At 39.4% G+C, this 15,816-nt stretch overlaps 1 protein-coding gene across 1 annotated transcript in view; it reads left to right on the top strand.

The window, feature by feature from the left end:
* Nucleotides 1-15,816, top strand: part of mgat5 (alpha-1,6-mannosylglycoprotein 6-beta-N-acetylglucosaminyltransferase) — a 65,645-nt gene that overhangs the window by 21,045 nt on the left and 28,784 nt on the right. The window contains exons 3-8 of the mRNA XM_053866009.1: nucleotides 2,202-2,366; nucleotides 8,697-8,773; nucleotides 9,204-9,293; nucleotides 11,360-11,431; nucleotides 13,524-13,685; nucleotides 15,080-15,249. Of these exons, the coding sequence (XP_053721984.1) occupies nucleotides 2,202-2,366; nucleotides 8,697-8,773; nucleotides 9,204-9,293; nucleotides 11,360-11,431; nucleotides 13,524-13,685; nucleotides 15,080-15,249 (736 nt within the window). The remainder of the gene's footprint in view (nucleotides 1-2,201; nucleotides 2,367-8,696; nucleotides 8,774-9,203; nucleotides 9,294-11,359; nucleotides 11,432-13,523; nucleotides 13,686-15,079; nucleotides 15,250-15,816) is intronic.

Raw genomic sequence — 15,816 nt, 5'->3', positions numbered from 1 at the left:
TCCTTTATAGAGTGCTGCGAGTTATTTTCAAAACCTATTAAAAAATGATGTATCCTCATGAATTATGGGAACGATCTTCACTTTTTTTGGCAGATAGCGACTACATGTGGCACATGTATGTGTTTATTGTTTTGGATATGACATGCATGGCTATTTTTTTGTAAGATAAGTTATCTTGAGATAATTTAGCTTGCGATAATTTGTATCTCCATAATTTTTATCTCAAGATACAATTGTAAATGTAAGCTCAAGTGTAACTGCCTCTGCCTCAAAAGGATTTGTATACATCCACCTGCAACTACTACGCCCCCCACTTGGCTTCATAACTGTTTGACAAAGTTGACGAACGGTTACGAGAGACCTAGTGGTTACAGGTGGATCTATACAAAATGCTTTTGAGGCAGAGGTAGACATTTACGATTGTATCTTGAGATAAAAATTAATCTCGAGATAACCGTTATCTTGGGATAAGAAAATAATGTCTTACATGTCACATCCACAAAAAAAAAACAAAACACATGCATGTCACTTCCTGGACTCTGTACTTAACTGGTCGATTTTATTGTTATTTTTCACTAAATCAAACAGAGTCAATTTTATTTTGAATTAGTTACACAAAGCTATGAAATAAGAATAACACTGTTGAAGTGTTTCGCATAAAATGAATCACTTTTATTCCCTTTTCAATGAACACTTTTCACTCATCACTTGTTCAATAGTGGAATATTGCCTTACAACCTAATAGAGTGCTCCTCATTTCATTGACTACAGGCTCCAGGTGTGGTATGAGCTGGCAGCTCTTGCTTGCTGCTTGTCCAAAAATGATAACCATCATGAGCAAGTAGTGTGTTTTTCTGGGGAAATTGCCAGAACTGTTTTGTTCTGTCATTGTTTCACCGCTGTGTACAATTTAAAGGAGTTACAACATCACTCATGTATAAATATAAAACGCATCTTTCAAGAAAACCCACCATATTTGTCATTTGATTGGGCGATCATGATGATGTCATAAATGCCCAAATCAGTGGTGATATGATGGCATCCAGAAATCCCCAACCTTCCCCTCCCAGTGGGTATACTGTGTAAACTTGCATGTCACATACACAACACCACTGATCACTGGTGTCAAGTATCAAGTGAGGTCATCTGTCTTCTGACCACTTGTCAAGAGTAGAATATGATTGAAAATCGCAGTGATTTATTTTGAAGAAGCTGGCTGAATTTTAAGTTAATCATGAGCCATTCTTTCTTCTCCTGCTTGTCTTACACCAAAAGTAAAAGTTACTCAAACCTCTTATAGCTGTGTGATCCGGCAGTGTGGATCCAGGAAATAGGCCGCATGGACTAGCTAGTTGATTGACTTGCATTAGTTCTGTTTGTGGCACGGCACAAAACGCTGCACTGCAACCAGATTTGCTGTGAGCTAAAGCTTGGATCTACTTCACTAAATATGAATCCCTAAATATTTATGCATTTATTTATGATAAGCACAAGTCTCTCAATTTGGAGGACATCTTAAAACCACTGATAGTCCTCTCTTTCTGCACACACTGGTAACTACTTTCAGACTTTGATTACTGGGTGCAATGCAATGTTGTGTTCATATCCTTGCCCTTGATCGTTTGCACAAATTCCAATGCTGGGAAACAGTGCTTATGTAAGTTTGTAAAGTAGTCCAAGATAAAGACATTTAGAATATGGGGGTTGGTCTGGGGTCTATGATACAATAACAATACAATCATTCAATGTTCATGCTGGAACGCGAAGGGAAACATTTTCTTTCAACAGTTTAGGATGACTGGAAAATTCTCCAATATCTACTGCTGTTGAAAGAGAAAGTTAGCATGGCATTACCAACGATAACAAGTCAAATTAGAGTTATCCAGTTTTCAAGCTCATTTTTGCTGAAGGTAGAAACCAGCTCTGGCCCCTAATTTTTGGTTCAGTAACTGCTTCTATCAAAATAGACAGTTTTCCAACAGTTTTCCACTGTGTATTATTAGAGCTCGGCATCAATGGTGTTATCGTTATTATTTACCTATACTAGAAGGCCTTCATCCTACCCATATTATCAGGAATATGAGATTATTATGGTTTGTTCCACCATGTTGTGACAAACACAAAGGGTTGTTTGTATCTCAGTTTGACATTACAAATTAATATCTTTACAAATCATTTATTTATCTGTTATTTTCTTCCAGACTTGAAGAAGACCCTGGCAGTGCTGCTAGATAATATCATGCTGCGGCTTGGCAAATTGGAATCCAAGGTAGAGAACATCTTTAATGGCTCCAATGTCAGCTTGACCAACGGCACCATCGCTATGTCACCCAGCTCCAGCAATCCGGAAAAAGTCAATGTGGCTGGTAAGATACTACCTACGTCATCTTCTATGAGGAGGTCTTCACTATATTGTTCATGAATGTACACAACCATAGTTCGTGATCTTGCTACATGTGTTTAATTGCACTATTCCAACAGTGGTTTTCATGATGCGTCTTTACGTTGACAACATTACACAAGGCACACTGTGGGTGCAGTATAGGTTTGGAGGCTACTCTCATGGACATAATTCCAATAGGAGTCGAGTTTGTACTGTGCAACCCTTTTTTTAAATTTCCGTTGATTGTCTGCCACTTAGCTGAGTTTAATTCAGCTGAAAGAACAAGGTGCTGCTTTCTTGTAAAGGTAGAGTGAAGTTTTGCAACTCCAAAGGTGTTTATGAGTGAATTAGAGTGATGAAGTGTAGGACACATGCGCTTTTTTCCTCCAAAACTTAAATTCACAAGGCAAAATGTCATTAAGGGTTCAAAATGGACTAGCCATTTTGAATTTCAAAAGCATCAGATAAATAATTTGTTTCAAGTTTTTCTCACTATCACTATGGTCATTTGCATTCACAGAGCTTGTGTAAGAATGATCTCTACAACCCAGCAGTTCTTTCTTGCCTAGTGCTCGAGGATGTTTATATGTATATGTGCTTGTAAATGCAGAAGTACACATTGTGGTCAAATATGTACATTAACTTTGTATTTGCAATGTGTAAAAGTAGCTTGACAAGAAATAACCTGTTTATCATAACATTGTCTCCTTGTCCCAAACCATGGTTTTGACTCAGCCAGATGTCTGAAGGATGGATTTGGGGTATTCCCAGTAGCTGGCATCTCTCGGCAGATGAGTGACATGTTAAATAATCTTAAATAATTAAGTCTTCAATTTCATACATCTTCAATTATTATTTGAATGAATTATAAGTCAAGTGGTTTCAGCAAAAATTCTGCCTTTCAAGAACAAAATCATGAATTGGTCATCAGAGAAGACATTTTCTGAAAATGGTCACCCAAGGCAGTTTTTGGTTTGCTTGAGGAGTTAAAGTGTTGTCTCTTGAGATCGGGTGTCAAGAACTAAAAACAGTGTATGGTTTGAAGCCATTTTTGTTTTTGGAAGTCCCATAGTCACTGATTCCACATGTGAGACAGGCTGATGATAAAAATGCTGAAATGAGGCAAAGATCTGGTTCTGTGACGTGTTTTTACAGACAGCTCAGAAAAGCTACTGGGCAGATAAATAGAGATCAAACTAAGGAAGTGACGCCCACATTAATCACAACTACAAAAAATGGCTCTTCTGTCTTTGCACAGATGGAAGGCAACTCTGTTGGGTGAGACACTTTGCGTGATAACAGTCTGGACCGTGTTGACGACGTGTTTCAAGCTAGCTGCTATCAAGGTGTGCGTGAGGCACAGCCATAGGACTATAGCAGTACAGCATGCAGCATACTGACAGCATACTGTAATGATTCATACTGTAAAAAAGTGTGACATTTGTCAAGGAAGAATCAGTAGTATACATATATTATACATATATATATATAATCTAATAATACATCTTAACATCTGACGATACTATGGCAACATGGGTCTTGGGACAGGTGTATATGGTAAAATATGGGTTTCAAAGACGTGCAGATACTTGCGTTATGTCATGAATTGTCATTTCAACTAAATAATGGGTGTAGTTCAACATCAAATACAGTAGTATTAGATTTTTTAAAAAGTCCGTATTGTACTTTCTGCTACTTTAGTCACCCCAACTGATATAATTTCAGACGGAGCATGAAAGGGTTAGTCAACCTACAGACCAACAAGAGACAAGTTGAGACCAGTCTGCATTTTTCTCAGGGGAAGTTAGGGGAAACATTTGCTCTGCACTTGTATTTATGAGGCTGATCTTCACCCTGAAGACTTTTACCACTTATCCTTTTTTGTTTCTTGGATAGAAGGTAGAAAGAAAATGAATCCTTAATCAAGGACAAAATGGAATTAAGACACCAAATGAAACAAGGATTGTGTATGCTATGTCATAACAAAATACAGTTCATTCGCGCACACAATATGGAGCCTAAGTTTCTGCTCCAAGATTGGGAGAAAAAAGAATGGGGACTTTATGAGGAGATCAAAGTTATTTTTCTATTTTCTCTCATGCCCTGGATCACACATATGCTGTGCCTCGATTTAAATGGTCAATAGTGATGTGAGTTTAGACGATGTTTTTCATGTAATTGGGGATGCTCAGATCAGGATCACTGATCGCATGGATCGGCTAATCTCAAGGCCACATGAAGTTTGGAGATCTGTAACAATTGACTGTGCAGAAAGTCGGTGACCCCTTTGTACTTTGCGCCTCAGTATCCGCTGACCCCTCTCACCAGTCACCGATCGTGATCGGCCGATTTCAGCGTGATTGTGAAAGCAGATCACTACCTGTCATTGCCGATTACAGCAACCGATCATGTGCGACAGCCGGCGTCTGATGAAGCCCCGCCGGTTGTGATGCGTCCTCACTACTCGCTGCTCACTGGGCAGCAGCATGTTGGCTGTGAAAGTTCTTTCAATCTGTCATGTAAAGTTTGCACAGGACAATGCTGTGCAGGGAAGTGCCTTCAAATGAAACCCGCCATTTAAAGCACACTTGAAGGAGCCCGGAGAGTTTTCTGGGCTCATGAAAGTGAGAGCGCTGGTTCCTCAGCAGCTGGCTGTTAGCGCAGCTGATGCTTAGCAACACCCGCCGGTCCGAGTGTGACATTTGTAATTCTAAGCTAATTGCCCTAGATGAGCAGCCTTTGTCAGGTGTCTTTTACGAAACAAGTCCGTCACCATCGTTCGTTAGCCACCTGAATGGGAAACTTTTTCAAATATCCGGAGTGCACCTTGCATAAATGCAGTGCTCTCTGTCAAGTCCTGCTACAAGCGGCCAGTATGTAAATATCTCACAGACATAGCAAGGTCTCCAGAGGGTCACCAAACTGCGACGTCCCACATCAAATTAAATGTTTTTCAGTTGTTCTTTTGACATAATAGTTGCTGCATTCTGCAAGTTTTTGTTTTTTTTTTTTGCTTTTTTGAAAAGGTACATTTAAATGTGTCTGAATTAAAATGATTTAATGGTTGATGTTTTCACAGCACTCTGGCTGGTCAGTATTGGTGATCGGCAGCAAAAACCCTGATCGGAGCATCCATAATTAATTGAAAATAATTAGCTGCAATCTGTTTATCACTGTATCTGTATTAAGAATAAGCCAAATAACAGTTCACAGTCTAGAGTTTAGGTTCTCTAAAAAGAGTCCATGAGAATGTGGCAAGATGCAATGGAATAAGAGAAGCTCTTACCAGATGTCCCCAATTCATTTGCAGACCTTTTGGTGTTAATTTTAGCATACAGTGTTGAACCCACTCAAAGAGGACCGTGAATAACTACATGTGTCATATGAGTTATTGTCAAATGATGCTGTTCAACTGACTGCACGTCCACATTGCATCCTACAGTCCAGCTAATGAGAACCTAAATGTTGCACAGTTGACGATCTCAGCTGTTCACTTTTTTTTTACTTTGGCATTAGGTTTAATGGCATATTAGCTCATCATTATTGGTTGTCTAGCAGTCATCTCAGTTTTAACAGGTTTGTATTCTTTCTGAAGTGGCACCTCTCCCAAAATATTTCATTATGCTAGAGCCTATATTTAGCTCCATCCTGGCAGCCACTCCTTTAGCTTGACAGTAATCATAATAAGATTTGTCCAGAAGCTAATTTTCTTCCGGATGGCTGGTTGAATGGCACACTCACTCAGGGTCTAGAAAAAAAAAGGATCATCTGTGAAATGCAAAGTCCTGACCGGCAAGAATAACATAATCTGCAATTCTAACAAAGTATCAGACTTATTTTCAAAGTTGCCATTATCTTACTGCACTGTCATGTGTTGACGTTTATGATTTTAGTGATTATTTGAAAAGAAATTTGGTTCAAACACAGGTGTTACTGTCTAAAGCATTTTCCAGTTTGTTGACTTCATCTTGAATTGATGACATGTTTTTTGGCCTTCGTTCTTGATAAAAAGCATATTAAACAAAAAATGTTTTTTTTTTCTGTGACATCAAGTGTGAAAAGTTCATTTGCTTCATTCTGGCTCTGAGTAAGGCTTTTAACTGTTTATCTGTGAAATGGAAAATGACAAAAATCAACACCTGTGAACCATGAGATTCTGTTTTGACATGGTGGAAAGTGATACTTTTCCAAAGTGGTCATCAATGGAAACTGAGGCCTAATATATTCTTTGTCTGTTGAGGCAAGGTGCTCGGGGATTTCCACTTTCAGTTTCTCTGGAACAAGATGTTGCAAAAGAGTGACTTCAGTATTTACATCTGTTTTGTTGAATGAGCAAATTGAGGAAACGATGGTCAAAAAGTGTGTGCATGTTCGATTGTGTTTCTCTTCTTGGCAGTACCAGTTCTGGGTAAAACACCTTGTGAGTACAGGTTTTCGGGGGAGAGGCTGGGGAAAGCTTTATGTTAATGAGTGCTAACTTCACAATATCCTAACAAGGGTATAAGTAAAAACTGATCCACTAAACTCCATGAAATCGACTACTGTATGCTGGGACAAGAGGTCACCACAGTAAACAGTTCGGTCGTACCCACAAGACAATTTTTAACTAACCAAAGTGTTGCATATTTACCAATGAATTACCTAAACTGGATTAAGTAATTGAATTCTAATGCCGAGGCTGTTTGACCAACAAGGTTTTATATATTAAAAATGTCTTATGCCCATGTCTCTGATGAGAACGGTGCTCGATCCAAGTGGTTCAACCACACATCTCAGTCCAGTCCATGCTGCGGTGTGTTGTCATTAGTGTTCAGCAAACACGTGCTAAAAGGTTGCTAGTCACTCCTGAGCAATTTAAATACATCAATTTAAGTGCAAGTACATTACATTATTGACATTATTGACTCGCAAAAGAAAACTTTATACCATATTATATAAACAGCATAGAAAACCCAAGACATGAACAATACAAACGTGCAGAAAGCGTCCTCACATGAAGAGTGAGGTCACAAGCTACCAAACAATTAAATACCCATGATATATTATCAAAAATAATCATAACATCATAAAATATATAATATAGAGCTGTGGCTCCTTGAGCATCAGTCAAATCCCTTCACTGTTATCAGCATTCACAACCCTTGCATATTTCCCAAGAAAATATGACTTATAAAGTATCTTGCATCAAACTGTGCCCTGCTTTAATCCATTTATAGCAGCTGTATGTTATTTATCCCAAGGTCGTTGATGATGACGTTACTCTCCGGCGAAAGGTGATTATATTGAAGAGAATCAGCAGCTCTGGTCTGCTGATGATTCAGGCTTCCTGGGATACTGAACGTAATGTGGGAAATATATTTGTCCCCCTCGTCCTCTCTCTCTCTCTCTCTCCCCCCCGATGCCGAGATTTTTGTTTACTGGGAAGAGAAAATCATTGAGGCGGCATCGGTGCTGATGCGAGCATTTTGCTGTTTCATTTTCTATATGAGAGTTCAGATTGCAGTGCAAGAGGTGATCCTGGTGGCTGTCCATTCCCTCTGCCCGCAGAGTAATGGGCTGTCGCTCTGAAGGCTTCCATCGGTGACTCAACCTGCCTGTTGGACCAAAGTGAACCAACCACTGAACAGTTCTATCCAACAAAGCTGCAAATATCATGTTTCATTTGCTGGTGTTCATAAATGTTTTTTATTAATCGCTTCACTTGATTTTGTGCTTGAGTTGGCTAGATATACAGATCACTATTCCCGCAGAGTTTAAATTGAAACTGTCTTTAAGATGATTCTGTCATCATATTTACAGATTTGTTCTTTTAATCATACATGGTATTTTTCTATCAATAAATTTGCATGGCTGTTGGTGTAAGAAGTTGTGCATTTCAGGAATAGAATTATTCATTCACGATTACAGGAGCATATAGTATCTGTGTCTAACTTCAGTAGACATATTCATCCATGTTTAATTACGTTTTAGGAGTGAGAAGAATTGTCTTCTGTATTTTATAATATAACTTAATTGAACTAAATGCCACATGTTCTGTGGTGTATTTTGGACCTGCATGATGGATTTTGAATGGAAATATCTGGTGTTGTTGTATCAACATGTTTAACTGCTTTTCCTTTGCAAACCAAATTTAGTGTCTTCTGTAGTTCAGGACACATTTTTTTCGTCTGGCCACATGCAAACACTCCACCTACTGTGCTAATTGTCACAGCCTGACGGCAAAACAACTGCAATGTGAGCCTGAAGACAAGTGAAATCTGAGCGTCTGGAGACCTTATTGATTTTCTTTCTCTCTGTTTTTGCTTGACTTTAGACCTCCTGAATGGTGCTCAGGAGAAGTGTGAGCTGCCACCTCTGGATGGTTTCCCTCACTGTGAGGGCAAGATCAAGGTGAATCCCACACTCAAAAATTTTACTGTTTAACATGGTCTTAAGATCAAGAAGGAATCCACAACATTCTGAAGGCGTTTCCCTTTAGTTACACTTTTAGATGATCTTTTCTGGGCTCGACATACTAGGGTTTCATTCCACTTGCTGGTGATTTGTTCAAGGCTGTAGTAACCCACAGTTACAAGGCGACATGTCCTCTCTGTTTATATTGCACCCTCGGTTTCTCTGTGTAGGTGTGTGTCTGAGCTGATAGACGCCTATCTCACTCACCATCTGTTGTACGGGGCCCAGTCCTCCACAGACACCGTCAACAATATGCCTGTGTCACTCACATAGCACATTTGCTTTACATATTTCAGAGTGATTCAAAGGTATTTTTTTTTTAATCGCAGTCTTGTTCTGGTTTCAATATTTTCTGGTGATTTTCCAGTGGATGAAGGAAATGTGGCGCTCCGACTCATGCTACAGCAACTATGGAGTGGATGGATCAACTTGTTCTTTCTTCATATACCTGAGTGAGGTGAGCTCATTTGTCGTGTGTCATGGTCAAACAAATAATAGTTGCCTGAAATTGTGACTTATTAAAGTATGAAATTAATTCAGTATTCTTTTTCATGACTTCATTATTTCACATTTCCCCCCATATATTTTACCATACTGTTCTAGCATTGAATAATTTCATGCTTTTTCTATGATGAAAGGAACGTTGTGCTGTTTCATTTACTTAACTCACAGACTTTTCTCATGACACTAGTGGATTGACTGGAATGGCACATTGTACAATGCTGTTCAACAGGATAAAGTGTTTGTGTTCCTCTTCTCACAGAAGACTGTGTTGTAACTAGGGATGGGCGATAATTTATCGTACACAACATACCACCAAATACAATCTCCACAATGACAATTCTGTGTCTCACGATAAATTCGATAAACATGTGACACACTTGCTGCATTGGACTTGCTCTCCAGCTCCGCGACGTTTGACAGCTGACATCGACGTGTGACAGCTGTGGAGAGTGTGGTGGACTTTGGTTCACGATCATAATTTTTAACTTATTATTAATAAAGTGAACCTTTGATAATGACGCCGGTCGACTCTGAGGATCTGTGTTTATGTTATTAGATGGAGGGGTCCTCATAGGTTCTCTGACGTGGTCGTCTGCCTTGGTTCACATCAACACATGCAGGTTTCCCGCTGTGCTAGCGCCTCGGCAAAACACAATAAAATAGTAGGATACTGGACGGACCTCCGCTACGGTATTGGCGGCGCCGTCAATATCTCTTTAGTGAGCAAGGTACTTAGACAGCATTTGGATTTGCCTGTTACTTAATCTTCCCAGATTGAAGCTCTAAAAATGAGAGCAAAGGTGAATGTGAAATGGATTGTATTATTAATGAGAGCAAACTGGACTGAATTGGGAAACCGTAAAACAGAAGTTGAAGACAGCAAGATGAACTAAATAAGAAAATAGCTTTAGAATAAATACAAGCCTGGGCTGGATTTTTTTTTAATTCTTTGCTATTTAGAAATTAATTCCATCTCTGAAGAAAATTAATATCAATGAGAAAACTTCAGTGGACGCGATCTATGCAAATGTATCACCATTCTATGAGATGTGACAATATTTTATGCTTGCAAGAATGTACTTGGAGATTACTAATGTGATCAATTATATTGTATAATGGGAATTTCACTGGAAGCTTAACTTGACATTAATGAATTATGAAATTATTATTTAGGAATGTGGAAATAGCCCAATATAGCATGTGATCAGGAAAAGGAACTTTTTTTTTTACCATGGTAACAGATGAAGTCTGCCTGGTACTATTTGTCTTGGCAGGTAAGTTCTCTTTGAACTGGTGTTATTTGGTGGTGATGGCCATTTTATTCCTGTTCTTATTAATTATTCATGCCTGTGTGTTATTTTATTTTTAAATCGAACTCTATCTCCTGTAAGGCTGAAGTAATCACTATTCTAACATACATATTGTATGTGTGCTGAAAGCTCTCAAGGAATCTATTTTTTGCACTGAAACATTAAAAAGATGGGAAGGCAGCAAAATCCATTTTGAGGAGAAATACTTCTCTCCAATGGTCTGTTCTAACCTTCTGATGAGCAGCAAACACACTGAGTCATTTACTGCTGGAGTGAAAATCAAGTCTATTGTATCGATTCTCACTGCCTTTGGCCTGACTGTCATGTGATCTGAGGGTTGCCATGGCACTGTGCAGTGTGCATGTATTTCCATGCAGCTACAGCTGTCCTTTTTACTCTGTCTCTCTTCTCTATGCGGTCTGTCTCTGGACTGCATGACAGCAGCCCTGGTACAGCTTGATATTAAGGTATTCTCAGAGAGACATATAGATGGGACTGCCCATGTGGTTTGTAGACAAAGTAAGTGGTTGTAGAAGAATGTTGGAAAAAGAGGTTCAAGGTGAAAGAAAGTGAAGCGGAGTGGTCTGTCTTGCAAGACAGGCAAAGGAGACTGACTTGCTGTGACAGTCTTTGGAGGGAAACACTGAAGGATGATTCCTCCTGTTATTTCATGCGTGTAACATTATTTAATCTCCATACCATTTGACAGGTGGAGAACTGGTGCCCCCATCTGCCCTGGAGGTCGAGAATGTTAAATGAAGAGACCGACAGAATGGGACAGGTGAGCAACCGCAGGAAATGTCACTTTAGGACGTTGTTTTACGTCTTAGTTGCCTTAAACCCTTCTAATGAAAAATGGACTCGACCTTGCTAAAGCGTATGAGTATGCTGGGCAACTTTTAATGTAATGCTGATATAGTTGGGTGTTAGGTGGGGAGCATTGCTTGTGAGTAGCAATCCATTATGAAATTTACAGCTCATTCGAGACAGTAACCTCAGTATTTCTAGATAGATCAATGTGTCTTGGAAGGATTTCAATGACCTCATCCTATGCATTTCTGAATATCTGTTGAATGCTACCTTTTTTCAAATTTTTCTTTTCATTCACTTGCTTCATTTTTAAATTTACATTTGGGAACAAAAATTTAAGAGGACATTGAGGGCATTCAAATGAAACGGGTCAATAAATGCACAATCGAGGCGCTTTCTTCAGTGTCAGTTGAACTCGTGAGACCACAGAACAAATCTGGAATAATGATCTTCAATCCTGTCACTGGGACCGCTCACTCAAATCCTGCTTAGAGCTCCTGTCTTGGCTGTGTGGTGTCCATAGCATCATTGCTCAAAAAACCCATCCCTCTGTCACCGCTGAGGGAGAATCAATATTAAGCACTCTTCATCCTCTCAGTGGAAGCTTCAGGAACCCTGAGCACCCATATTGGGCAGCTGCCATTCGACAGGCTGGGGAGATTTTAATTCAGGGTTAAATTTTAATAGGTTTAGCCCACAGTAGTGATTTCCTGTCAGTGTGAGGGATGCTAATGCCAAGCTGCAACCTTGTTTAGCCACCTTAGCAGCAGCTAATGTTGCTGTCTTTTCATCACCATCTTTCATTCAAGCTCCTGTCTGCTTTCTTTTAGGACTCCATTAGAACTGTAGTCCACTGTAAGTTTTAAGCCCCAATATTAGTCAATCAAAAGTGTACATTTTAGTGGCCCATTTGCTAATAGCACGTCTTATCCAATGTAATCTATGATATCATGATTTCCCATGTGTTTTGTCCTTCTTAAAGGCTTTCTGCCTCCTTTCTGAATTCCTTCCTCATAGTAAAATGGTACACTAAATAATTTTACAGTTTTATCTCACCATTGCCTTTGAGGTAGTTGGATGGTACCTCTTTAACCTTCTGAAAGATAATAAAAGTAGTTATCCATTTACCATGTTTATCATCTCCCTGCCGCTTTGGTGGCCTTTAAATGTCCCCCTTCCTTTAAAACCTAATAAAATGTGCCATGGACCGCAAGATCAGGGAGTCCTAAACCAGTTTGGTTTGTTGGTTTTTTTGTGTGAAGTATGATCCCGGGGGAACATTGTATTCACATTCATGAAATATTTTCATTGACCATTTTTAATTAAGAATGCAGGGGTGTGATGAGTGTTTGCCACCATCTTGATTTTTGTCTTTTTTTTATTTTTGTCACACTTAAATGCTTCAGATCGTCAAACATATTTAATTGTTTATAAATGATGTGCCAAATTATTGAGCCTCGTCACATCAAACATAAGAAATCACAGGCTTTTATATAATTTGAATCATGAACTGGTCACATGTTGTATTGACATTAAAGCGCTCAAAATGCGCTGTTTACGCCCGTGTGTCCGAAGTTCTGACACCACAGTCTCGGCTTCTGCTTCTCATCTCTGGTCCTCCAGGAAAACGGCTTTGTTGGTGGAGCTGTGGGCACGCGGGTTTGAAAACATTATCAGCCCTTTTATGTCAATAAAACATTTAAAACTATTGTAGAAGTGATCGTCATACATTTTTAAGCGAGTAAACCACTGACCTCTCTACAGCAAACGGCACCACTGCACCTGCGGCTTATAGACCGATGCGGTTTATGCATAAACAACATCTATTTTCCTTTTTAAATTCAGTGAGTGTGGCTAATATTCCGATGCACGCCATAGTCCAGGAATTATGGTATTTATACAAGATTTCATGGGACTTTTTTTAAACCCATAGGTCATTAATAATAGGATTGTGAAGTGATCTTGTTGCCATATATAATGCATTGTCTTGAGTTTGACATACTAGGTGTGAACGAACTCTGTTTTGTTTTTGAAAAACTAAATCTATTGTATTTACTGTGCAGACTGAGATCAGGACCAGCTTTGATGAGCTCTACCGGGGAATGTCACAGCGTGAGGAGTTCCGCTGGATGATGCTGAGGATTAAACGGATGGCTGTTCCGTGGGTCAGCGCCATCCGCTCACTGGCTAGGAAACAGAACTTGGCTAAGCGGCGGAGAAAGAAGGTAGACGACAGTATCATGATAGTTTCCTCCAATATTTGGTGACATTTCGCAATCAGAATCCCACTAACTTGGAAAGTGCTTTGCAAAATGTGCAGTCAAAATATAAGTAACAAACATAAATAATAATCACAATAATTAAAATAAAATAAATAACCCACAAGCAACAAGGACTGATCACAAATTCATCAATCTGACGGCCGAGGGAAAGGACAATGCAACCGAAATGATCATGGTTGGATGATGACCAAACAAACACCGCTACAAGTATAGAGCAGGTTGTGGGCTTTTGACCCTATAGAGCCTATATTATACCTCTAAAGAGGCAGTCACTCCCCCCTGGATAAGCTCCCCAAAAGAAGAATGCAAAGGTTCAGTGATGTCAATTGAGATCAAGCTCAAGCAAGAAACTTCACTTTAATTTGTTTTGATTTTTATCATTATTCTTCCAAAATGATCTTTCCTTACAAACCATGCTACTTGCCAAGTTGCGTATCAGATTCAGATGGAAATGAAAAATGAAATCTCAATCTCTTATCCAGCTTTTGCCGTCTTGCCCATTTGTTTCCAGTCAGTTAAAAAAACTAAGGAAATGGACTCGCTGTTGCAAGTTTCAATGGAAGAGTTGACTGTAATCGTTACTTAAACAATATACTGCCTGTTTTTGTATTGTCCACGCCAGTTAGACCATCGGAGGCATTTCCTACTTCATAAAAGGTTTTATTGAGCTGCAAGATTGCAATACAATCCACTCTGAATTACTTACCTATCATCACATACTTATTTATGCTCATACATTAGCGTCCTACATTCGGCGGCGTGGAAAGATTGACATGGGTATTCCATTGTGGCTTAGGCTGGTAGCTGCTCTGGCTGCTGAATAATGCACTCTGCGCATTTTGCTGGCCTACTGAATAATTCACCTAACATTCCCATGACACATCATTGCTGATGTAAACCATCTCCCTTTGCAGATCAGGTTTACTTATTCAACAGGTCATCACATTAAATCTATTTTGTTGTTGTTTGTTGTTTCTGTTAAACCAGATCTTTGTGTGTAGAAAACTGCAGACTTCAAAAGCTTCATACTTTTCTCAACCATTTATCCCTTTGTGCTGTTAATCTCTGCGTGTTGATCCTGCACGTTTTGCTGCAGTACTTAACTTGAATGTTGATAATGAAAAAGCTTCTGACATCTTGGACTAATCATGCACTTCCTTCAGCCTCCTTTTGTGGAACACTCTGTTCCATCAATGACCAGAAAGCCATGTCTTTTCACTGCTAATAATTTTATTCCTTTCAACCCATTGAGAAAAATAACTTCATCTCATAATTCTACCTTCAACTGCTGAGTTTGTGTTTGTATTAATACATGGTTTCTTTGTTCCAACACTCAGATACTGGTGCACTTGGGCCTGCTGACCAAAGAGTCTGGTTTCAAGATTGCAGAAAACGCCTTCAGTGGTGGCCCTCTAGGAGAGCTGGTTCAGTGGAGTGACCTCATAACCACGCTGTATCTTTTGGGCCACGATGTTCGCATCTCGGCTTCTCTGGCGGAGCTCAAAGAGTCAGTACTCTGAAGTCTTGCTTTAAATATGTGCATGTCATTTTGGATTATCTGGTCTGTTAAGTGTGGCGATCTCATAAAGATAGGTTGAAAGAATATTAGCCGCACCCACAAAATTAAAAAATGTATCTTGTTCATACATAAGCCGCAACGTTCTGTAAGCGCAGGTCAAGCGCAGTGGTGCTGTGTGCGCCGTAGTAAAGTCAGTGGTGCACCCATCTCAAAAATGCATGAGGATCACTTATAAACTAGTTTTGAAAACGGGGTCCAGCATGACTGACTCATGAAACCAACTCATCAATGTTCTGAACTTGAATCATGAACTCCCCACATTTTTATTGACACTAAAGCACTCAAAATGTGCTGTTTTGGTCCGCTTGTCCGAAGTTCTGACACCACCGTCGGTCTCAGCTGCTGTTACATGTCTCATGTGGGCGGAGCTGCGGGCAAAAACAGCTGATTATGAGTGCTTTAAGGTAAATTAGACGCCGGTGATGTCATCGGTTTGTTGTGACAAGAATAAATATTTTGGCAGCATTATGCTCTTTAGCCTGTAAAATTCCATAT

This window comes from Synchiropus splendidus, chromosome 1 (genome assembly GCF_027744825.2).
Source record: "Synchiropus splendidus isolate RoL2022-P1 chromosome 1, RoL_Sspl_1.0, whole genome shotgun sequence".
Taxonomy (NCBI): domain Eukaryota; kingdom Metazoa; phylum Chordata; class Actinopteri; order Syngnathiformes; family Callionymidae; genus Synchiropus; species Synchiropus splendidus.
This window is presented reverse-complemented; position numbering and strand designations above follow the sequence as displayed.